General features: G+C 36.0%; 1 protein-coding gene across 6 annotated transcripts in view; it reads right to left on the reverse strand.

The window, feature by feature from the left end:
* The window catches only part of ZFPM2 (zinc finger protein, FOG family member 2), a 315,150-nt gene that overhangs the window by 220,828 nt on the left and 67,189 nt on the right, over positions 1-27,133 (reverse strand). For all 6 annotated transcript variants that reach the window (XM_071803865.1, XM_065832699.2, XM_071803863.1 and 3 more), the window contains one exon: positions 12,098-12,199. In XM_071803865.1, coding sequence (XP_071659966.1) covers positions 12,098-12,199 — 102 coding nt within the window. The remainder of the gene's footprint in view (positions 1-12,097; positions 12,200-27,133) is intronic.

The following is a 27,133-nucleotide window of genomic DNA, read 5'->3' on the forward strand; positions in this document are numbered from 1 at the left end:
AATTTCAGATCTTGAAAATAGAATTTGATTACTTTATTCACTCTAAAGCAATATCATTGTAATATCAGCCTTAAGCAATATGGGCTGCTAAAATCATTTGGTTCCATTTTTCCAAAAAGGAAAACTGATAGGATTATTTTCGTGATAAATTAATTTTACCATGTAATTGCAATTATGACTTCTAATTAATGAATGGTTTCAGCCTCACTAACTAGGTCAGCATTTTCCTTTTAAAAATATATCATTTTTCTCCTTAGATAAGCATCATGGTATGTCCGAGCTTTGGGGAAATGCACATAGCATTTTTACAGGGCAACGATCCCAGAAGCTGAGAAATGCTGAAAGTAATGTGACATGCTTTGGTACATATTCAAGAGATTTTTTGTGTCTTTTATGAGAAAAAATAAAAACCAAGCAGATGGTAAAAGGCTTTTTAATAGGGAGGATCACACTTTCTAAGTTCTATCAGAGTATTATTCAATTTTGTGACTAAGTTCCCCAGTATGTAGAACAGTATGAGACCAGTAGAGCAACTAATCTATTACATCATGATTGTCAATATGCATACGACATTGTAGAATATATTGACAAGCAAAAAACTTCAAGGACATGTTCTGTGTAATCAGATGTATTCCTACGGAAAAGTATTAAAGGAATCTGAAGTTTACTTCATGCATCATATAGGACGGAGTCCAGTTCTCCTCATTGTCCATTCCTCTGTCAGATCATATGTTGCAAGAACACTTCTCCACTGTCCCCTGAAGATGTCCTCGGGCATGTATACCCCATTTTAAATTCTACATTGCTCCTCTCCCATTCACATCCCTGCCAACAACCTTATCACACTGTTTTTTGATTCCAAATGATTCACGTGTTGTGGCATGAAGAAACAGGAAAGAAAAGTAAGTTGTAACTATTAAAATAAGGATTAGCAGGACAAGATGAGAGAAAAAAATATCCTTGGAAGAGGCTCAAAATTTGATGGCTAAAATGTTACGGATATAATAATTAAACTAAATGCTGGCTCTTATCAGAGTGCAACACACCAAAGTATCTGTTGTTTTGTTGTACGTTTTTTTCTTTTTCTGGTGCTAGAAATAGCCATACAGTTAGAGAGCACCTCTCAAAGAAAACTTCCATGAAAAGTTGAGATCCGATACATACTTTGAAAAGTTGTCAGTATCCAACGCTAAGCAGTTCTGTAACTGGGGATTTTTTTTTTTTCTGAGAATAAGTCAGTCAATAAAAATCATGAAGTACAAATCACAACAATGAAAGTATTAAGTAAATTAAGTTTAAAATTATACATACTTTATGAGATTACAACAAACAATATGAAGCATTTACAATGCTGTATTACACAAACCTTGAAAACCGGACTGTATTATACCTCAGAAAACTTGTAGTGAATGTTTATCATAAGCGCTGTCCAGATAGTTTTGGGGTTGTGTTTTGTTTCTATTTTTTTACGAGAACTAGTATTCATATATATATATATATATATATATATATATATATTCAAGCCAAAGATTTAGGAACCAATTAGTGGTTTTGGCACCACAGTATGAGTATCAAACTTCAGACAACTTAATGAAGGGGTTTTTTTCACATAATGATGTAATTTGAAATTCAGTCTCCTTTAAGAACCACCCAGCCTAAAATGCATATGCATAACACTCTGGAACATATGTCCACAGTATGCATTGTACTGTCTTTCTAAATTATCCACAATAATCCATCTTTGTGGCTTCATGCTGATGAAGCGTCTTTAAAATCAACACAGCTATTCTGCCACAAAATCAGAGAAGCACAGACCTGAACAAGCTCACCTTGAATATTTTCTCTAAGTAAAATGATTTTTACCCCTTTATCCTCAATCTTTGAAATATATCAGCCAATGTTCTATTTATAACAAATGATATGCCACTGCATAATCCTACAATACTCATTTTAGACAAAATTACAGAAAATACTGGAAAGTTTTTCTATCTGTAATCTCCAAGAAACTGTTGTGAAGTCAAGTATGGCTGTTCATGTTTTCCAGCTTGAACACATTGCTTAATGGCCTTGAGGGAGACAAAGTGGGGCAAGGGCAAAGACTAAGCTATGATGGGACAAGCTGATTAATTTTTTCCTAAAATATCATAAAACATGCACCAGACACACTGGACTGCTTGTCTACACTGGCAAAACAGGCATACACAACCATCTTCTCTACAAATATGGTTTAATATGCTATAGAGTAAAAATAGGTTTTGGAATCAGCCCTGATTATTCAGAAAGCTTTGAAATATTTGGGGAAAACAAACAACAAAAAACCAGGGGTTCAGATGCCCTCTACACAGCTGTTTTAGAAGGTCTAAGCTAATCAGCCATCTGCAGGTAGAACTGGGAACAGTGGCCATTATGCAGCCACAACTCTCCAAACATAGGCTTTAATCCTTATTACTTGCGCTTATCTAAATATCAGCAGAGCTATATTATTATACCAGTTTTAGCTCCACGCCATACCTCTGAATATTTGGTTCTGGGGTTTCTCACTGATGTTATTGGACCATGTTTAAATAACTAAAGATTTTGTCACTAATCACAAGTGAGTTCTGATGCTATTAAGCAAACCATGCTTACTTTTGCTGTGTTGGTGAATAAGCAGAGTGATTGCACAGAAGAGTTCACTGTAGCATTTCTGTATGACCATCATTATTGCACTTTACGAAGATCGTTTACAGACACCCTCGTTCAAAACCGACATCAAGGAGAGAAAATAAGATGTACTATTCAATCCGTACCTTTCTTTTGAGCATGTGATGGTAAAGCACCCTAAAAAACAAATTGTGGTAATTAAAAACCTAAACCCAAATGTGTGCTAAGCTGGTCTCACTGAGCTAAACACAGATACTGAGAACATCTGTTGCAGTCCCATGACCACAATGTCCGGTTTCCTTTTCTGACTCTGAACCATTCTGGACTGTTTATTTTTTGGGCAAATACTAGTATCCAGTTTGTCACTCACCTGTCACATTATTTTTTTTGCTCTCAGTAAAAGCTAATTTTTTTGAATGGAGGTACAATGGTCCCTGGTGATAACATTTTTGTTGGTTTAGTTACATTATTCCAACTTCTACGATATGATGTCTTAAGAGAGAGTAAATAAAGCAGTTTTCAAAGGGGAAGGAAGAAAATTTAATTTGTTTTGTTTTGTTTTGTTTTTCTTAAATGATATGCTGAACACAGGATACACCACTGAAGCCAATGGAAACCAGCCAATTTAAGAAATAAAGTCACTGGCACCTCTCACTAGGTGTTTGCATCCAGCTGCTGGACTACAGCTTTGCATGGCAAATAATACTATGCTGTGTATATAGTTTAATACATTAACACATCCGTCCTTCAGTTGTTCAAGCCAGTGTTGCTATGCAGTATGCTGCGTGCAATAATCTTAGCTGAATTAATGAGGAAAACACAACAAAGAACGAAATAGTTGTGGACCGATTACATGTCCCTTTTGATTCTCACCCCATCTGTTTCCAAAACCAGACATTGTTTCCTGGTCCTTTGCAATTACTGGGGTGTTACGTTGCCTTTATGACCAAACTGCAGTGGAGACAGCTGAAAAGTGCAAAGCTTTCTGGCAGCCTCTGCAGGTCCCTTGGTGCATGAAACTACAAGAAACAATGTATTGTAATGCAGATGTTCAATGATTCCCTGCAGAATTTCATAGACTAGGAGTCCTTCACCGTGTGACCTACAGGGATTTGTACTTTACATAATATCCACTATATAGCATATGATGTCCAGAGTAAAGTATGTAGTGAATCTGATCATTCATCCCTTGCACATGCCTCTCCCAGTTATCAACTTTTTTTCAGAGAACACGAAGTCTTTTGTGCTTCAAACATAAATGCCAATCAAAATAGAATACATTTCCAATGTGTATCACCTTTCATTCGGAGTTCAACGCCTTTTGAGTCAGGCCAACGTTCTTGCCTCATGTTGGACACCCACAAGTACAAAAGAATTTAGGAAGATAGCAGATCAATTTCAAATCTCCATAGTCTAGAAACTTGCTTACTTGCATATTAAGATGGTTTCCAAAGAACAATTCACAGCTAACATACTGAAAAATGAAAAGCCTTGCTATGTCAACTAAATATCTCACAAATGGGTAAATAAAGGTCCAGGAATAATAAATGAATACCATCAACTAAAAAATAGACTTGAAGGTCTTAGATAGTTTCACATTTCTGAAGAATTTTGAATAGCATAAAAATGAAGTTTGCACTTGAAAATATTCTAAAAGGACAATTGTTTAAATAAAATTAAAATACTCCAAATCTGAAATGTGCATACAAAAAATGTTACTTCTAAACAAAGTTCATTTCTACAGCAACTAATTTTGAAATTAAATCTAAATTTGTACACACATGTTAATTGTCTGAAACAATGACAAGGAAATGGCATCCCAGCTGACAAAGCAGTTGGAATGCCTGACAAGGGCTCAAATATTCAGCGATGAACTTGCTGCTTTTTGATATTTTAAGTTGCAAGTCAAATGAGGTAAAGCTTACCTCCAAGTCTACAGAATCCTACTATATTTGAACCTTGAATTGTGAAAGGAATGCTACATAAGTCACCATAACAGGTTACATGAAAAGAGAAAATATCTCCAGGTTTTTGAAATTTAATATTGCCTAGTCACATGATTGTAGGGGAATTATATTATATCTCAATTTTCTCTTACAGCCTTTGTGACCACTATTTCTGGCTAGGGGGCACCTTTTCATTTTGTCAAAGTGTGGACATTTTCATCTGTCAGCTGTGACCAGAAAATGAAAATTCTCCCCATGACTTGATTTTATCTATTACACATGCTCAGTAGGTCATGCAGCAACTTGTTTCCCACAGAAGCCAAATTTGCGTGTGGGAAAGGTGACAGCAAAGGTTTGGTTGATACTTCCACGTGAGTTCATGTAGCCACTCACCTTCTCATCTTTCAGGCCTGTACAGGGAGCAGTCTGCCAACAAGATCAACTGCCAGTTTCTGTACTAAGTGTCTGGTGAAGGTAAAGGAAGGTTGATTACATGTGCCAAAGAATGGTTCTGGGCACTGAGGCCACATAAAGCCATATTTATGTGCTGGGAGATTTCCTCAGCCTTTACATGGATGACTGCACACAAACTAAGTCTGGAGAATGGTCCTTGCAATGCTGTAACTCCTGCACCTTGGTATCTGCTTGGGCAGTGTCAGCTGGCCTCACCCAAAATTACACCAGGGACCATTTTAAAACTTCACAAGTACACACTACTCAGCTTCTGTCACTAATGAATTTACTAACACGGGTGTATCCTATTTTTCCTTACAGTTCTTAGCCCTGCATCATCTCATTACGAAAATGAAACGTGCTCATCACCAAAGAGCAGAGAGGTGAGGCCCTGGGGCAGCTCCTACAGCCAGCAGAGCAATTCCTCAGTCCCAGCTGGTCAGGGCAAGATAGATATCCTGGTGCTCCTATAAAATGGTCCCAGGTTGTACACTAAGAATGACTTTTTAAATATAATATATTTAAATATTAGTTCTTACAATCATCTGATGGTATAAGAATCTCAAGTTTTATTTCCAAACAATGGGGTAGGGGCAAACTTCAAGAGTTCATTATTTTAGCAGTGAGTCCCAATGATGTATGGATGAAGTCTCTAAGGTGTAGGCACTAACTACATCATAAAGGTCAAACAAGTTGAACATAGTGACACAGTGCAAGGGTACTTGGGGAACAGTGGTTTTAGTCAATCATCACATCTAAAATGGAATTATGCAGACTTCTGCAGATAGAGTTTCAGGTCATCAACACAAATCTGGGCTATGAATGGAACATAGCTGGGAATATTACTGTCCTTGGAGACTTGGACCAGTTCCATATACAAGACTGAAAATTATTTGAAGTCCTGTATTCAACACACAGGGGTGATAACCTCTTAAAACAAGTCCAGCATCAGAATCCAAATCATGAAGTCAATGGTCTACTAGCATTTACTTCACTTACCTTAACAGTATTCAAGTGTCAGAACAAGACCTGCAGTGCCAGGGCTAACCTGATGACCACTACCCCCTTACTTTTGCTATTATGCGTTTGCACAGCGTCCTCCTGGTTCCAAACCAGTGATGGAAACCAGACCAAGATCCCCAGAAATCCTCTCCTGTGTCTCCCAGGTCCCCTCCCAACCCTCGGTATGGTAGCCCGGCTCTCTGCTTTTAATCCAATATCCACTTCACTACAGAAGATTTATTTAGACTGCCTCTCGTTTCATAAAGGGCTCCAAAAGTCTGTAGTGTTTTTTGACACTTTGTTATAATGTTTCTATGACCCCCCTACACCCTCCTCATATACCAGCCCACCACCCAGCCTCATTTTCATATGGATACAAAGCATCAGGATAAAATGATGGTTCATTATAGTGGTACAGAGCTCTTATCTTCATCCGGCAAGAGTCATTTCCTTCCAAAGATTGAAATGCAAATGTGAAAATTAATGATAACTGCATTATCTGATAGCAGAGATAATACCGATTCACTGTCAGAGTAACACACAGTCATTCTATGATTTCCTCTGCTTCTTCACAATATTCTTCTTACTGTCAGACTATATCTATGGTTAACTATGTTTCATGGATTTTTGTTAATTTACATCAAATAGCATTTCCAAGATCTTATATCTACCACATTTCCCCAATCAAAAAAGAAACGAAATCAGGACAGTAATCTCCAAGTCCTTCTTAGGACTGATTTAAAAAGAAAGTAAGTTAAAAAAAAAAAAAAAAAAAAAAGAGGAAAAAAAATGTAAAAATGGGAAAAAAACCCTATCATTAATGTCTGTTTCCATCTTGCAGTGGTCTACCAACCATTCCAATCTATATTATACACTTTTGCTTTGTAACCTGAACTAAATAGTGCAGAGTAAACCCAACAATCAATAAATATTTACAGTGATTCTTGCGAATGGTTACAGGAAATCTATTCAGAAAAGGTTTTCAAACTACCTTTTCTAGCAGGTAAATTGTGAATCTGGCATGTCGGATGTTCATTAGAACCCTTCCGATCCACATCTTACCGAAGCAATTCTCTGTTTCTGTTATTAGAAATTAAAAGCAGCATAGTTCAGTATATCATAATTTTAAAGCACTATTTGATTTTTTGTTTAGTATTTTTCTTACACTTTCCAATTCATTTTGAGAAAAATATCAACCTGTAATAGTAATTAAAAGAAAACCAGAGTGTGCTATATTGAACTTTCCTTTGTACTTTTTTTTCAACAGTTCTCTGATATTTGTATATGAGTTATGGCGAGTCTTCTGGGATGTAACATGAGTTGTGATTTCATCCTGCTTTATATTATCAGTAGAAGAAGCTCTGTTCTCTGCTGATTTACTAGAGGCAGAATTCTACACAGGAAAACTTACACTTCATGTGGAGATCAATGTAAACAATACATAAATACACAATTACTGGAGAAATAAAAATTGGGAGTTCTTTACGTGGAGGACTGCTAGTACTTTTTCACGATAAATGCATCCAAATGTTATAATATTTATACAAGTAATATATAGTATATTCATTTATTCATTCCATTTTAGTTACATGGAATTATTATGGTTAGCCAGTCTAACTTCTCCCCCAGGGGAATCCACCCTATTTAAAAAGTCCAGTGTTTACCACAGAACTGGATCATGTTCTCTAGAAAAGTATCTCATCCCAAATGTAAATATTTCTAATGACAGATGCATGACTTCTCACAAAATGTTCCAATAATTAATTTTTTAAGCACTAAAATCTGTTCTTTGTGTCTGGAACTATGGAGCTCCAATGTCCATTTAATCTTCTGATACTTTTGCTAGAAAGATGCCCATTGTTATCTGATTTTCACTCTGAATTTAAAATAGGTTGACATCAGGTTGTCCTTTAATATTTTATTTGATAAAATAAATAGGAAAAAGACCTAGACTTTTTCATACCAATCCTCTCAATATTCTAGTGCGCTTCTCTAAACCTGTTTCAAATTTTAACATCATTCTTGAAGTGTTAATGCAGGACACAGAACCCTGTTTCACCCTGTTTCACCATCAAACAAGACTGTTAAACAGACAAGCAGGAGATTTGAGAACCCACACATACTCTTTGGCCACAACTCTCTTCTGGGCTCAACCCTGGTTCACTAAATCCCAAGACTATCAGAGTGCTTAAATTAGCTTGGATTTAGCACATTTAACACATCGATCAGTTGTTGACAGAAGTACAGTCATCACTTACAGACAAAGAGGTTTTCCAGCACAAATATATTTTAAGCAGGCTAGATATATTTAAATTACTCTATCATTTTTCCTGTCCCCTGTAACTATTAAAAGCCCTGACTTCTAATAGATCAATACCAATTTTCTTTTTTTTTTTTCTTACCACATTTTAAAATGTCATCGTAATATCATTAATGAAGCTACTTTAAGTTACTTTTTACTTTTTTCTTTTTTTTCTTTTAGTCAGGTATTAGAGTTCCTAGCATCTGGTTACATTCACTGTTTTCCCATTCATTTTCAGCTTGTATTTTTCTATGGTTTGGGTTGGGTTTTTTTTGTTTAGTTGTTTTGGGGTTTTTTTGTGTGTTGTTTTGTTTTGTGGGGTTTTGTTTGTTTGTTTGTTTAAATTCCCTTCCAGGTAAAGTCAACATTGCCTTCATTTTTATTATAACATTTGGAAACTCAAAAAAATTGTTCTTAAACATTTCCAAGTTAAAAGATTAATACTTTTTTCATTCAAATCTTTTCTCCCTTTTGATATAGTTCATATTTGCTGTCTCTTAAAATGACAAATACAGTGGGCTGAACAATACGGGCATGACCACGAGATGATAAACAAGTACTAATTTCTAATTCTGTAAACAATTTTTCTTTTTCCTTCAAGATGACATAAAATACGTAATTTCTTTATATTGCATTCAACAATATTTTAGTTGGGGGGCCTGTTATCTGAAATTTTCAGAGATTTTAATAAAGTTCTGGTATGAAAGCACAGAACCTCCAGGATATTTCATTCATAGTTCCCCAAGTTTAGGAGGTTTTTGTTCTTATATAGAACAGATATCCAGTAAAAAAGGGAATGATCCTGTTCTCCCGTGTGATGGATGGCCTGTAGAAGACATGCAGGAGATCTGCCTTTTGTTTAATATGTGTCAAAACACTGAGCGCTGGTCTCACATACACTGATATCCTAGCAACAATACAAAGGGTATAAAACTATAAATATCTACATGTATCAAGCCGTCCAACTGATAGAAAACAGTATATTTAAAGCTATAAAATGATCTCTGCTTCCATGTTAAAAAACACAAATCTTTTCATGTAAATTTTTTTTAATCCCAGTCTTGCTTTGCAGACGCTTTCTATGCCTTGGACTGGCTATAACGGCAAAGGATAAGGTCCTTTACTATGTGTTCACATACAGTCTACTGACCTCAGTTTCCATCATTTTAGAATAGTTTTCTCATTAAAAATAATTTTTTAAAAGTGAGGACAAAAACAATGAAAACTGAGGATAGTTTAAAAAACATTCAGGTAACACTCAAGGTGACTACACAGCGTAGGCATTATCTGTGCAATTCCTTGATGGTCAGTGAAGGTCATAAGACTCTGTGATCTGCAAGATTGCTTCAGCAGAAACTCTTTGAAGCTACAGCACATTTAACTTTAGATTTTTCTTCATAAAAGTATTCTAATTACAAAGGCTTGGGAACGCATGCAAAGCATTTAACAATGCAAATTTTCAAACAAAATCAAACTCTAATTAATGCCAGAAGCTTAATTTTGACTCAGCCGTGAGCAAGTTTTCACTAATGAATAACTCACAGAACTTCAGTACTGGCAAGTACTGGCTCTGAAAATAACAATACGTTCTCTTAGTGCTAAAAAAAGAAAAAAAAAGAAAAGAAAAAGAAACAACCAAAAAGCTCTACTATTTATACGAATCCTTAAGTTGTCACAGTTCACATCACCAGCTGACAGTAACTTGTATCACACAGAACACAGTCATTGTTGGATTAGAGAGCTCCACTTCAGTAAGGAGACCAGAGGCAGAGGTCATCAACTCTTTGAGGTGACATCTCTAGTATGAGTTGGTAAAGATGCTGAATAAAAGTTCTTAATGATTCTGCTTGCGCTGTGCTAAAATATATTCCTAAATAAGTAAAGTATCGCAAGCCATTTATTTTTCTTTTCAAAGATCTGAAAGTTCTCTTTGCATTGCATGGTGGAAAATGATCTTCCGTTGATTTTTTCTTTTTCTGTATAAGTTAATAACCAAATTCATTTCATAAAGCATGCATGATGGAAAGCACGGTATGTGGTATGTATCCAGTCCTTTCTTCATACATATTATACCCTTGTAAAGAACCAATATTTAAATAAACCAAAAATGTTCATTTCAGGTTGGTGGTCATCAGTTTTCTGAAGTCAAAATGAATTTTCCCACATTCACCTTTGAGTTCCATCCTATCCAATGTCAAATCTACCAATAAAAATTACAAGAAATATACACAGCTTGCTGATTTTTTCCCAACAAAATAAAATACTCCTTTTGATCCATACTGTCATAAAATATCTCTGAAATATTTGTAGAAGATAGCTCATATAAAAGGCAGTAACGGCCCACAAAATATTCAGCAATGTTGAAATTCATAAAACCAAAAAAGTAACAGAAAATACTTATTTCAGATAGAGTTTATTGATAAAAAAATTAAAACCAAGTCATATGTTATTCATTGACAACCTTTAAGATTACTATGAAGCTGGAAAAGGTCATTCTGAGATATCCAGAGATGTCTTTTCTATTTTTTTAAAATATACGTTGATGTATTTTAATACTAAATCTTGTTTTCACATAACACCATAGTGCTTTATACAGAATATCAACTTATTTGTGAATTATCATTAAGAACATTTGAAATGACACCATAATAATCAGACATCCGACGTCTCCATTTTTGTTTGCATTATATTTTCCAGCTACGGGTTTCTGAAAATTACCATTAGTTTTGTTCTTCTCTTCAAGAAGAGCATACACGAATTTTCAAAATCAAGAAAGGATGAAAATGTGATTGAAATACAAGATTTCATTCTAATGAAATATTATTACTGGAACTCTCTTTTGATGTACTCATCCTTTTTAGGGAAAATTTCTGTAAGAGATACAGCTGTCCTGAGCATATGTTTGGCTTCAGATGTACGTGTTCCAACAACACTATTAAAATATAGTAAATATAATGGATTTTTAAGGCTCATTCCAGAATACATACCCATGAAAACATTGCATTGAATTCAGCTGCACGATCACCTAATTGAGAAATGCGATTTACTCCTTTGTCTTTGGTACTTTTATGGTACAACAAGGGTTTTACATATTGATACTGAAAAGATACTTGGAAAGTATTCCCATGCGACCATCACATCTATCTTAGCAATGCTATGTTTGCACCAACTTCACTGTGCATAATAGTTACTATGAATTACTGGTTTATTGTGTAGTTATTACACTACACTGACTGCAATCCAAGGCATGCTAAACGATTTCTATCAAGCTAAAGCAGGTAAACGGAGTCCTTGAAAATGTCAGTAGATACCATTCCTATTTGTTAAGCTCAGCACGTTTCTAAATGTAGGCACAAAGCTCAAGTACAGAGACAGGTGTTTGGTTGCTCTTCTGGCTTCAGAAAACAGCAGAAAAGCTTCTACCTTAATATAACCATGGAACTGAGAACTTACTGGTAATTTTTTTTTATCCTAACATTCCAAGCAGCAACAACATTTTCCTTTATATAGAACAGGTATGTAAGGCATTTTACTTTGAACAGTTTACAAAATGGTATAGCCAAAATGTTTTTTTACTCAAGAACTTTATCTTAGTACTTATTCATCAATGTCCTGAACTTGAAAGGATCACAAAGAAACAGTCCTTTAAAAATCAATGCAAAGCATAATGCATCTACTAAAATAAGAATATTAAAAAAAACCTGGAACATAGTTAAAGAAATTCTCTTGTTTTTCAGTTGTTTTTTCCTACCTGGCCCATCCCAATCTTCAGTCTCCACAGCAAGCTGCCCTGGTTTCTCTGACCTTGCATCAGCATCAGATTCTGCTGCCTCCTGGATGCCTTCTTCATTGCCTGAAAAAAACAATCAAAGAAATATGGTATTGACATATTTCAAAAGCAACTTTCAGGCAGAGCTCCTACATTATCCAAACAACTGCTTACATGTGTAAGTAAAAATATATGCATGCCTATAAAGAGAGAATATGAAAAAATAATATTATTAGACACGCAAATATCTGTGAGTTCCCAGTGATTTAAACAAGCCCTCAGCATTCAATGCTTCCAGTTCTGTGGAGAGATGAATCTTGGAAATTAGCGTTTACTCCATATATTTAAAAAACAGAATCACAACTTACATCGAATTCTGTAAACCAATGAATAGAAAGTTAAGTTTGTATGCACAAATAAGAGAAAGAATTCATCTTGTTATTCCCCAGGAACATACACTTGCAGTTATGTGTTTTCTTGAATTGACACCTAACTGTTTCTTATGCATTGCAGATTACACACCAAGTACAAAAATATGGTCCACTAAAGGTTCCCGCTTTTCAGGCCACCAGTGGAGGGTTATGCTGTGGTATTCCAGCATTTAAGGAATTTGCCCTTAAAGGTCATAATCTACCAGCAAACCTCTATGATAATTTGCTCCCTATCAAGCTTTATCTAAAGAAATGCAAAACTTCCGATGAACTGTAGAATTTTCACCATCCAGAAGTACTGTGAAACATCTGTCTGTCTTCAGTAATTATCCACTATAAGGTTGTATATAGGACACATGGAAAACTATGATAAGGTTATTTTTTTACTTGAGGAACCCCTTACTGAAAGTGCGGTTATTTCAGCTAAAAAATTTCTAGGCAAGCTCCGTGCACAAATAATTTTAAATAAGTGCTACAAAAAATTACAGTGAGGTTGAGGGGTTCAGGTATCAACACAAAATAATCTGGCCAGAGCGATGTGTTAAATGACATACCCAAGGGCTTATCCAGGCCAATACTTTACTGTATTTGTAGGGCTTTTTTTGTCTGGTTGGTTGGGGTTGGTTGGTTTGGTTTTTGTTGTTTTGTTTTTCGTTTTTTACTACTCATCAATCCAAGAAACTCTTGCATAGGAAGACACTATGTACACAATTAACTACATCAGTCAAATAGGACTGAATTACGGTTTAATTTTTTCAGCAATCTTGAAGTTAACTTTTTTAGAAATGACATCTAACAGAAAAGTGACACCACTAGAAAAGTAATTATGTGTATTTAAGAATCTGAAAATCAGACCGTCGATTTGACAATCGGAGAGCAAGAAGGAGCAAAACGCAAAGCAATAAAGCAGTAACTTGTAATTTTTTTCCCCACTCATGATAACAAAAGCTTTTATTAGCAACATAGGTAAAGAAATGTGATTACAAGAAACCATGCCAGATCCCCATCCGTTATCATTTGAGCTATATTTATACCAGATAAGATTGTGACCCAGAGTTTTCAAGTACATGAGTATATACAAACACCATAAAGTATTAACTTATGTGCACATGTAACATCTCATAATAACACATTCTTCCTTGCATTCATAAAACAAACAGTTTTTCAAATCTTAAGTATAAGAGCCTGGTAAACTACTTCTCACACAAACACAATACTCACAATACTGTATTCACTCCAGACTTTGATAACTAAAATGTAGTTCAGTGTATCTGTAGTACTAAAAATATAGTTCAGTGTTTATAGGCACTTAAAGCTAAAAGACATCACTGATATCTTGTATAATTTTTCTGTTAAACACATTGTATATTTTTCCCAGGCATCTGGAGTTCACATGCTTCAGTTCAACCTGGAGTTACCTTTCAGAAGACAGTCCTAAATACTCACATGCTGAAAAAGCTATCAAGTTTCTTACAAGTAGTTTTAGCAATTATTTGGTTTATTAACCAACTACCCTGTTTTGAATTAGCATTTATATAGTTATTTAGTAGTAGCCAAACAGAACTTTGCTTTTTTTTCAGATATTTTTACCTTCATATTTCTGCCTTCATAGATACTTATTTATAGCTGCAACAAATTGCTCTTTATTGGAGAGACACAAAGGACAATTTTCCATGGTTCAAACCTGGCAAGATGAACTCCAGTTTTCTCCAAAATGTTGGAAAGTGCTTCACAGCAAGGGTAATCCTGATTAGGAGTTTCTAACTCAAGCTCTTTCAGAATACAAAGCTCTTAAAATGTTCCTTGCATGGAATTTTTCTACAAAAGAAAATGTTTTTCTTCCATGATAAACAATACATCTATATGGACTCACTCAGAACAACAACAATCAAAAAATATTAATAAGAAGAATTCTTTTAGATAGAGCCCAAGCATGGAAAATTTTATCTCCAAAATATAAGTTTTTCCAGGCTATAAAATATGCAAACCTGGAGTTATCATGCAAATTTGAGCATTCTTTCAATCAATGCAACCAACCAGAACATCAAACAAACAAAACCATTAGAACTGAAAGAGGAGGAGAAACTTATGTAAAAGGATTGGGCTGAAGGGCAAAAGAGAGACAGAATTAGAGCTACGGTATACAACCTACGGCACACAGTAGTTAAGTATTTGGGAGACAAGGAAAGATCGAAAAAAATGTGTGTTAGCAGATGGCTTAACTTTTCACTAACTTGTTTTTTCAGTGTTTTGTGAAGCATAGTGTGTTACGTGTTTTAAAGTTTTCATGCATTAATGCATGTCCTGTGCGAATGGAATAGAACAAAATGTGTAGAATTTACACTAAGGAAGACATTATTTTGCATCTAGAAGTATTTTAAATTCTTTTCATTGATATTTTCTGTTATTCAACAACCACCACGCCCATGCATTACACACCTGACATACCACAACACTGATTTCTCCTGTTCCCTCTGTACTGAAGGGGTCTGTTTGTGCCACCACCCAGCGCTGTTTCTGTGGGCTTCAGAACCCAGCAGCAAAGCAAGCCTATCCCAGGCGCACCTGCGCACCACGGCCAGATGAACACGGACAACCAAGTCAGTCCATTTGGAGTACAAGACACTGCAACTTTTAGAAGCCAAGAGGAGGCTTAGTGCAAGAGCTGATAACTGAACACATCTCTCAGGCTTTTTTATTTTCTTTCCCTTTACTTAACGCTGCTTTAGCAGCTACCATTTGTTCAGCAAAAAGGAGTTTATTTTGTTACAGAATTTTCTTTCCATTGTTTACTCTTTTTGTTCACTTACTATTTTCCAGTCTCAATAAGACTATTTTTTTATATTTATTTTAAAACTGATTACATTTTTCTTCAGTTTACAGGTGTAGACATTTGATTGGATCCAGGACAATTTTTTTTCTTTCTTCCAAGTAAAATCAAGTACTTTTTGCCTTATATATACCACCTACTTTGCTACTAGCCTGTTGATTCCTTTACAGTGCCATTGTTTTCGTTTTTCCTCATGCTTATTTCTTCAGTTTGCTGCTCAATTACATTTTATATTTAAGGTAAAGGAGAAGCAACTTTTTACCATCAACACCAAAGTGTGCTCTAGACATATCAGCAATGATGAATGCTCTAAAATGAAGTAAAATCTGCTTCTGTGTAAGTTTTTCCTTCCGGCAACTAAGATCAGTAGAGGAATTCTGTCCTTTAAAAGAACATTATGGAATTAAAAAAAAAAAAAAAGAAAAGACTCATATGAGCAAGAATCTATAATATCATATAGTACATTTAGCCATGAGTCAATTAAGCCTACTAGATTTTTAGTTATTTCTCTATATTTGGTATTAAAGCTACACTTTGGGCAGAATTCGTCCCCTCTGACCTTAGATGTCTGAAAGTTAAGCAAGTCCACACTAGTTCTGTAGGCACTGCTAGAGACAGGGAAGAGAAACCCCCCCGAGTGACTCATCCTGCTTGAGGATGCCTGAGATCCACGACCCTTCTTGCTGTCTGCGATAGCTGAAATGAATCATCCTCTGAAAGACACAGCTTAGACTAGGAACCTATCTTTAGCCAGCTAAAGTTACGTGAAACAAATCTCTGCCTTATGCTAAAGTGCTGAATACACAGAATACTGCTTAACTAAAAGGAAAAAAAAAGTCTTATTCAAACAACTTCAACACTGTAATATGAATAGAAGTTCTATCTTGACCTACTGTTTCTTACCAACATTAACTGTTTCTGTTGCTCTACAAAAACAGTTCAAGGTTTCTTAATGTGGTTTTTAATATTCTAGTGTTTATCCAACAGATGCAAGTAAACACACTAAACCACTGTGATTCAAGGTGGTACAGCTGGTCAAGGGAATCTGAAGACTGTAAAAAGAGACATATTACCAGAAAAACGAGAGGGAGAACTCCAACATCTCTGACAACACTGACAAGCAGGAAAAAAGGGACTTGAATATTAACAAGTAATTTCAATTTAATCTTTTTAACAAATTAAAGACTTCCCAATTTGTACTTAATCAGCTTGTACCACAAGTAGTTGCGGTATTTTAAAGCAGCACGTGGGTTAGCAGCTCTTCTCAACCCTGCTGATTTAATCCATGTTGTTCATATCACTATTAGGCTCTTACAGAAAGTCTCGTATAATATAACTATTGAACTTTCTTGACTAGGAATGCCATAGCAGCTGTTAGTCACTCTATAATGTCTTTTGCAATCAGCTAAATCAACAAAGTATTTTTAACAATGAACAGTTCAGAACTGACAGATCTACTTTCTTGTTCACAACTGCTTATCTCAGCATAGATATCATATATGTTTGCCAGGTGCTTCCTATAGTTAGGATACCTTCACAGAAGCCGCTCACAAAAGATAAGGTCATAAAAGAGATGAAAAATGTGCAAGCTTCATACACTCATGGTTTTATCATCAGACAAAATAGCTTTGGGTGAAGAACTGTACCAGCCACAAACAGTACACAGCAGCTTCTATTAGAGTGAGAGAACATTAAAAGCTTGAAATTCAGTTTGTGCTCATTCTTCCTGGCAGCATAAATGTAAACTTAAATTGTTAACATCCTAATACAGCTGTTCAGAGTGAAACATCACTTCTCAATTACAATAAATCAATTCAGAAATAAATTGTTACAAAGCCTGTAGCATTCTGTACTGCCAAAAGAGAAAACAGACACGATGCAGAGACCTGGGGAGTCATTCACTGTAGACTTTAATTTCGCAAGGTACATAACCTTACATACGTTCACAGGCCAGTGAGACTGGCCTTGGAGGAACAAATTTTTTGGTGACATGGGGGAAGGGGTCCTTTCTTTCTTTATGCCATAATTTACATTCCAGATCCAGCTGAAGAAGGATTCTGAGACTTTACATATGAACTAGATGCCAGAGTTTCAGAAACTATAAATTAGTATTCAAAATTTGTTCTTTGTTACTCGCTTTATCACACTGCCTACGACCAGTGACACAGCTTACACACACTGATAGTCTTGCTCTTGAATCCTAGGAAACACCATGTAAACTGCGAATCATTGCCAGGAACCTCTCTTCAGAAGTAACACTCATCTAACTTTGAAACAAAGCATATACAACTTTAAATACAAATGCAAAGTATTTAATTCATTCAATGTAACTTACTTTTTGGCAGCACACACTGTTCTTAAGAATACCAATGACATCTAACAGGACTTAAATGTCCTTCTTTTGGATTATTTCTTTTTAAAGAATTCTATTTATATATTTAACAAGCAGAAGTCTGTAGTTTTAATGGCAATGTAAATTTTCAGCAGATATAAAACATGCTGGGTATAAAATACATGGAAATAATGAAAAAAAAAGAAGTCTTTAAATATGTTTTTGGTATGCAAATAGAACTCTGAGAAAAAAAGATGCTACAGAAATTGGTGGGGTTTTTCCATACTGTACCATCTTTGGCCTCTGGGGTGAGGACGAGGTAAACAGCTACAGTGGCTACAGTGCCATGCAAATGGGTTTATTCTTCAAGCCTTGCAATGACAGACAGACAGAGAGAAAGAGTGACCTGGTGCTTTCACTACCTGACTCTGTAATCGCTTTATCAGATGTATATCAAAAATAATTTCAGTGAAGCCCACCAAAGTCAACTAAGACACCCTGCTCTACAAATATAGTCAGTTTGAGCAAAATCTAGCCTTCAGATGATTAATTTGCTAACACACCTGAAAGAAACCAGCACTTGTACATGTTAATCCACTGCATTTTATTTCAGATTATACTAATCATCTCAACACTTTGCTTCTTTGCAAGCAATTACTGTTTTCTGTCATGCTGATTAACAATCATAGTTTCTCCTGGAATAAATCTCATTTGAAATAACTGTATGTTTCCAGTTGCCCTAAACATTGTAAAAATTATTTATCCAGCAAATGTAAGAAACAATGTACTGTCTCTTATCCTAATTTTTATGAAACGTCTATGAATATCCATGTGTCGGTGAATACCTACATGTGTGCTAGCTGTTAAATCTCAAAAATAATGGTATGGAAACTATTTTAGTTCATAGTGAAATCACCACTTTGTTTAACAAAATGACATCTTGACACAATGACATTTCAGCACAGTGATCATGTTAAAAAACAGCGTCAATTATTTCTAACAATTTCAGCTACGGCACTTTTCCTCTGGGATAAGACACTGCTGTGTAGCAAGTTCATCTAGACCGAGCCTGGCCTTCCTCCTTCTCTAAATGTTTGATATGTTCTCATTATCGCACTGTTTGCTTTTGAAGTCCTTTCAAGACAAGGATCACTCATTCAAATGTATTTCCTGCAGAACAGTGAAAGTGCAGACTTTCCTTCTGTTAATGAGTTTTATATTTATACTAATTTTTAGGGAGCAACTCCTGTGGCACCAGTACTATAAATGAGTATCTTTCAGATACACTGGCTACCAAAAAGCTTCTATAGATTTAAAGGAAAAAAAAGAAAGTTTTTTTTTCTTTTCAGTCTTTCCCCACTAAAACTTCGAATACGAGAACTCTGTCAGATGTACTCAAGTGAACGTGGGGTTCAGGCTAACAGAGCTCTAGGCATTTGATTAGAAAACTAGCAGAAGTCTATTTTTAAAGATATTTAGATGCCCCAAACAAAGACTGTTGCTTATTCTAATTTTCAAAAATTATTTCAATGGAAATCAACAATCCATGAGATTCTAAACACCCTGGAGCAGGAGAGATGACTTCAGAGACACTCCAGTAACTTTCTAAGTCTGAGGACTCTTTTGCAAGTTCATACTTCTTCGTTAAAAAAAAAATTTGTTCCTTCCCCAATGCAGAAATACCATGTCTCTTACAAGAACTGTTCATCCAACCAAGAAAATCTCTGTTTATAACGTGCAGCTGAAATAATTGTCATATACACATTCCGTTTTCATGTGATTTCCACACACCGCTACATAACAAGTAGCAATATACATCTGTTCTTACAAAATGAAATTTTAGAATCACAGAATCACAGAATCATTTTGGTTGGAAGAGATCCTCAAGATCATGGAATCCAACCATAATCTAACCCTAGCACTAAATCATGTCCTTAAAAACCTCCTCTGTGCATCTTTCAAACACCTCCAGGGCTGCTGACTCCACCGCTTCCCTGGGCAGCCTGGTCCAATGCCTGACAACACTTTCTGTGAAGAATTTTTTCCTAATACCCAATATAAAACTTTGCTGGTGCAACTTGAGGCCATTTCCTCTTGTCCATTTACCTTGTAAACATTTTTATGCTTTCCTTTGAAATAATCAGCATTCCAGGTGCTTCAATATCATAAGAAGCCAATTCCCTATTATTGGAGGTTTGTTTCCACATACGTGCTGTATTACACATGGTTTCAAGAACAGTATAGACTTCTGTGAACCAAATCCAAGAAAAAGACTTAGCAGTCATAAGTAAATGCTGCTTTTTCTCTTATAGTTGTCTTAATATCTATCCAACAATGTCATAAATGTGGCATTTGCTTCACTTTTTTTGTTTACCGATCCTTTGGCAGTTAAATTACTGCCCGTATCCCCACTGTTGTTTTATATAGCAGACAGTCTGTGAGCAACTCTGCTTTTAGGACGTGTGTTGACAAAAATTTTTCAGGGGATGTCTCGGAACTCTTGAAAAATAATCAGAATTTTTGTGTCAAGAACATCAAATTAGACTAAAAACAACAAAATGGGCCTTCGTTATAAATAAAATTATTAACAGATGTACAGTACACATGAACTAAAGTTGCAGTGAAATTTGCCACTTGTGCAATTCATATTTTAAAGATTACCCTTATTAATTTGCAATTGAGATCCTGTCAAATTTGAGCTCAAATTTAAGTCAATACAAGTTCAAGTTTTGTGACTTTCTAGAATGGGGACATTATACTACTTGTTGTAACCAAATAATCCCTTTCATCATAGCTGTGAGAGAATTCACAATTTCATTGTTCTTAAGAAAACCAAAATGTGCTGACTGAAAAGGCTGGTGTTGCTTTGATAAACTGCTTAAAGTTGAAAAAGCTATTTAAGTGTTCCTTTCACTTTATAATTCTGTGCAGTTAATATTTTCTATTTGGATATATGTATTTAATTCTTGAAAGATAGCTTGCTAGTTTCTTTTTGAGATACAGTTTTCTGCTTGATGACCAATTCTTTAACTTCTTGATTAAAAGAAGGGTTTGCTTGTCTAACTTAGGTCCAATTTTTATCCCAATAAAGTTGATGTTAATACCGACATGGATTTCAGTATGACTGAAAATACAGTCTAGACATTTACATATGGGTTAGCAGTAAACAGAAAAGAGTATAGGACAGACAATCTCATCCTTGTTACTCTGGAAGCCTTTCTGTGCTCTCAAGTGAATGGTGAAAATCACTCCAACCTTTTCAGATACCTCCTTTTCCTTCTAGCAAGAAAAGAGGTGATCCTCTGAGCTCCAGGAACAGGAAAAATGAGAAAGCACAAGAGGTAAAGCACAAGGCAAGATGCTCATGTTCAGAAGAAAAAAGTCTCCTTTCCTTCTGTCAGGATCCAATGTAATTCTGACTTAGCATCCTTTGAAGGATGTTACCAGAGAAAACCCTTCCTTTCTTTGTCCATATTCAGCATCTGACAAAAAGTACGGAAAATGCACAGGATTCATTTTTTTCAGCTGAATGGGATACAGACAAACATAGGGGAGCCCTCGCTCTGGGTGGGGAACACATGAATCCAACACAGGTTCACAAACATGCACACAAGTCAGTATTTTTGGAAGGAGTAGCACTGTCAGTTCTTATGGAGATTCTTGTTATCCTAGGAGATGAAAATATGGCATCACACACACATGCCCTCTCCTGTCTCTGCTTACCAAAAAGAATTAATATGTCCTTCATCTATTTGAAAAGACTACATAAAGGAAATGTAATGAATTAAAATAAATGGAAAAAAAAAAATAAGGGAATATGAGCCCCAGAAGAACAGAAGTATTGCCAGGGAAAGATAATGTCAGGCACAGGGAGGGGGGGTGTCTGGTGCCAAGCAAAGCCGAGGGCTGTGCAATCACCTCTATCAGTGCTCTATCAGTGTCTACACTCCAGCCAAATCCAGAGAAAACAAGGAGTCAAAGATTCAGGTCAATAAGCTTACAGGCGATTTGCACAAACAGCTCCTCTAGCAAGGTAAAAAACAAAGTCATATTGGCTTTTCTTTTTTATTCTTTCTCTTTGAACTCCCTGGTCCAAACACACCCTGGAAATGTCAGTGTTATATGCAAGAATTTAAAGAGCTGAGCTTCTTAATCCCGTTAAGAAATAAGAACAAAGTTGCCTGTAAAGATCTCCTTATTGAGCTCAAAGTGATTATGGTATAGCTGCCTTATGCTGATCCTACTTCCACTTGCTATAGCAAAAAGAGGTAGAAATTTTTCATGACATCCATTTACTGAAAAAGGAAAGAAATGTTATTGATTAAAAGGTTTGTGGTTAAAAAAAAAAAAAACAGGAAAGAAAAAAAGGCATATATCTGCTTTATGATCCAGAACCAGAAAATAGCAAGCATATTGTTAGTCATTACATGCCTAACATGAAAGAAGCAAAGAATATTTACACTGATGCACACAGGCATAAACACACAAAGTCATACTCCAAAGGAAAAAGGGACACAGGAAATCATTTCCAGGGTGTTAAGAGTTTGGCTGGTATTATAGATGGTATCATGATAGCTTTGCACATGAAGTATGAGGGGAAAGATTAATGCACAGAAGAACTTAGCTTTGTACATGCTTTTTTCTTATATGGAGAATCACACTGCAGCTGTTTCCCTGAATCTCAAGCCTGGCTGCACAATCAGGTCACATGGTTTAACATAAAAAATTCTGGTCCTAAGCTGGTCTGGCAGGCTAATGACAAAATACTGTACACGAGCAGAAAACTTGGATCGGGTTCTGAGCTCATCCCCTCCCGCCCATGCAGAATATGAGAATACAGCAGCAGTTATACACTCAGTGTGCAGAAGCCCATTTGTTCACTGAGTTCTCTTCTTGCTGACTTAGAAATGTATACAAGTTTCAGACAGCACTGGATTCCCCTCATCCCCTTCTTCCTTCACAAATGAAGACAAGCAATGCATCAGGATCCACAACCATGCATCAACACTGATTTGCTACAAGCATACACAGCGCTTTGTGCTATAGATCCTAAAAGCATTGGATCATGAAGCAATCAGTCTTTATCCCACATTATGTATCCCCCATATCTCCCTGTGTCACCAACTGAAGCACAGTTAACCATGGGAAACAGAAGCCATTTGCTTTCCAGTCTGCCACCAGCAGTGTCAAGGACACTGAATCTCCTTCCACTGAGGGCTGGTGCCAATGCTGCCTTGTGATGGAGGCGCTACGGGAGGCCTACAACATAAGGAACAGTAACAACAGCTGTGCTACACACAAAGAACAAGAAAATTCAACAAAACTGGTCTGCTAAGTATGGCTGCAAGAAATGGATATGCCTTCCTCCTCTGATTATCAGATATGTACCTTTCTTCATTTGCTCTTCCTTCTGGAAACAGTTCCACGTTTTCTCTCTTGATTATAGTCCGTCCTCCATTTTCTTCTCTTGTCTCTTTCTTTCACCACAGCTACTTACCTATCTAATAATCTCAAGTGATCCCTCTCATTGCTCAAGATAACTTTTCCTTTGAAAGTTAATCCCTCATTGAACACTACCGCTAAGAAGGTCACAAGGAACTGTAATTTGTTTAGCCAGTTCCAACCCTTGCAACGTACACAAGGCTCCTATTTCCCTTGCTGTTTACAGAGAAAAAGAGATGTCACCTCCCTATGAGCACGGCAAACTTTCTAACTAACAGATAAGAATATTTTTTTTTATTTTACCTAAGGGTATCTAGGCAGGATGACAACAATCAGAGACTAAAAAACAATGATAAACTACTTCATAGTCCAAATGAACTTAATTCAGTTACTTTGTTTTTCATCTCATCACCTCCAGCTTCTTGGCTTTTGCATAGTTCTATTGTTTGTGTTCCTTTCTTGTTTCTCTCCTCCTGCCTTCATTAGCCCTGACATGCCTCCAGCTCACTTCTTCTCTTGTCTCTGTTAGCATCACCTCATTTTCTTATTCCTACCTAAAGAAGAGTCAATCTGTAGGTACTATCTCCTACGTTCCACAGTCATCTACTCAATGATTCCTCTACAGGAATACTACAGGCTACTTTCTCCTTATTCAGGCTATCTTTGTTAGGAGAAGAAATACTGGCACTTATCTAATAAATCTTCTAGAGCTGAATTTAACCTGAATTAATCTGATAACAGACTTTGATTTCAGATACACACTATCTGGACACTTCAGCAACACAGGTTCTGTGCTAATACAGGCTTTGTGTGGACAATATCACCAGATACCCTCTTTATCTGTAGTGTAGAAATTTGTAGTAACTAAGCATAAATAGTAATTGTCAAAGACCACAAACAGACAAAATGCAATGCATTATCACCAAGGCTACCTCCTACCACAATTTTTATTTCTATTCCAAAAACTGCAACCAGTGCAGCTTTGTAATGGAAGAACACGATGACTGTGTTATTATTATCGCTCTTTCCAAAATATTCCCTTTCCCCTAATCTCACTGTCAAAACCGCAAACTTCTCTAACTGCCATCTATTCTGAGGCTCTTCCAAAACATTCATCCTTGGATGGGAAACTTCATTCAGAAAGTTAAAAATTCACAATTGCAATCTTAAAGGTATCCCTGATAAACCTCCTTTTTTGCTTTTAATATTTACATGCTTCAATACTGTTCACTTCTTCACATTTTAGTGTAAATGTAGAGCATGTAGGAATAATAATTCACATGTAACAAAGCTAACTGTGGTTTTGTGGTGTTGCAAAAGTGTGGGGGGCAGGTGGAATTTTCCAGATTCCTTGTTGTAAAAGCCATTAATGAGCAAAAGGAGAAGGGAAAAATAATAGCCAAAAGTCATAATTTTGAAAACGGGAAAGTTGTAAAATGACATGTAGCTCAATCAATATGATTAATTTGCTTCACACTTTGCAGAGGCTTTCGACTTCGCCTTCTAATTCTGGCAACTATTCTGCTGAATCAATCTCACAAACCCAAATTAATAAGGTGGGAATGACAGGGATGGCTTTATAAAGGTTAGCTGTTTGCATTTTAGGCAGTAAGAGACTGCTTATAATATGATCAGGCACAGTTTGACAGGAAAATCTCTTCAGTCAGAAGCAAAAGTTATCAAGTTGTGAACCTATATGTCGTCTATTTTGTTTATCTGAATGAATTGTGAGGTCAGTAAATTTTTGCCTTCATTGCCTAGTTTGGATATTTAAAAGCCTCAGCTTTTAGGTGATGCCTGGATTTTCACAGCTGGGGAAGTACAAAAAACATACAACGAGAAAAGCCTCACAAACGCCTCCTCCCCAGCTGTTGTGCCATTTGTCGCCCACATATCTTGATTACCGCAAGAAGTCCTACTACTCATTTCTCTTCCTGTTCTGCATCACCTTGGAAGAAATCCTGGTGGAGGGAAATGGGAAGCCAGGACAGATGAATATTTATGTTCAATAAAATCCCCTCTAGTTTATAACCAACAAAAACCCCCCAACTTTCTTGAACCTTTCATAGTCCATGCTAGCAACAGGAGAACGCAGAGACAGCACAAACAATTCCCATGCCAATTTTGATATCTTTGGGGAAAAGGAAACCTGTCACATGACAAAACACAGACCTACACTTACTTTTCCCTCCTTCGAAGATATTTGTGGTTTACAGGCTACCTACACTGTTAAAAGAGTAAAACTAAAATCAGAAAGTCAGGCCCTCAAAACAGAAATTAGATTGAGTACATTTGCTCTCTAACCTATTTGGTAGACATGTGATTTTCAAGCTTTTATTCATTATGTTAAAGAAAAAATATTTTTAGGAAAAAAAAAAAACATTTATTTCTCATCCTATATTTTAACTTCAATACTGAAGAAGCACAAAAAGGTTACGAATGATTGACAGATTAATGACAAAAATCTCGAGAATATGCCTCACTTTTAGTATTTACTATATAATACAGTTCCAAACCCTTCCACTAATAAAAGGGTATTTGATTTCCAGATTAGTTTTGTCGTCTTGGGTTTTATCCTCAGAAAAACATACGTGACCTCATGTTAATGACACTTAAGATGTGACACTGAAGACACAGGGCATTCAACAGAAGTTGAGGCACTAATAAAAAACAATACATTTCTAGTCTCTCATGCCATCCTTTCCCAGGGATATTCTCAACTTACTTCAAAGTGGGGCTTTCTGTCACACTGCCTCAGCTGGAAGGAGATTAGGGGTTTTATGTGCCCCTTTATCCTCAGAAATTTCCTTTTCAACTTTTCTTCTGCAGCAGTTGCAGTGGATAGGTTTAAGATTCTTTCATAACCACAACACACTTGGAAAAAGAACTGCTGGGGAGTCAAAAGGTATTCAACTTGAAGAATCAGTAGATGTCCTTGACAAAACATGATAATCAAGATTCAGATTTGAATGTATTCCCATTTCATTCCTGACCTTGTTTAATACAATGCCCTGGATTCAGTGTTTTCCCTGAAATATGTGTTCTTTATAGGGAAGTTCCAAAATAACCTAAAATTCATAATGAATTTGCAATATTGATTGCTCTCAACAAACAAAAAATATGACATCTTTTTCTGAATTTCACCCAAAATGGTAAGATTTCCATTGGGAGGCTGTTGAAATGCAGCAAGAATTACAAAGAAATAACTAAATCAAACTCATATGAATAGATAGTGATTCACAGTTCTCCACTGCTGACAGAAGGAACTCAATAAATGCCAGTAAAACAATCATGCAAATAGTGGTTTAAATAATTATTTAGTAATGCCAGTAGCACCAGTTTGGTTTGGTTTGGTTTGGTTTGGTTTGGTTTTTTGGTCTTTTTTTTTTCAGTTAAGGAAAACGGTGTCTGAGAGGCGTGTGAACAAGTGAGTGCGCAGTAATTATAGCACAGTTACAACAGCACTTAACTCCTCCTGTTGGCAAATAATTTCCGTTCATAATCTGGTCTCTCTTCCTTCACAGCAAGATTTGCAGCAGCTAAAATCTAAACAATGGACAAGACTGTTTGGATCTCTTAGAATGGCTTACGAAGCATCAAAATACCTACAGTGAAAAAAAAATATTGTTGGAGAAGTTTGCAAGCTGCACAGTGGTCACGTAGAAAATACATTTTTGTGCCTTTCTCACTGGTGACTGAAGACTCTGTAGGAAGTCATACCATTTGACTACTCAAATGGATTTATTCTACTTTGTCCAAGACAGATGAAAAGAACATAAAAACAGGAGCATATTGAGTTATCATGAGAAAATGTATGTCAGTATCTTTGAAAGAACAGAAAGACAGAGAAATCATCGATATCCAAATGCCTGAGGGGGTTGTGGACTAACAGAAGAACATCACTACAACAATTCCAGCTATTTGATGGGCATCCTTACCTGCAGAAGACAAACAATAAAGCAATCCAGTGGAAATCCGGCAGA

This window comes from Patagioenas fasciata, chromosome 2, assembly GCF_037038585.1.
Source record: "Patagioenas fasciata isolate bPatFas1 chromosome 2, bPatFas1.hap1, whole genome shotgun sequence".
Taxonomy (NCBI): domain Eukaryota; kingdom Metazoa; phylum Chordata; class Aves; order Columbiformes; family Columbidae; genus Patagioenas; species Patagioenas fasciata.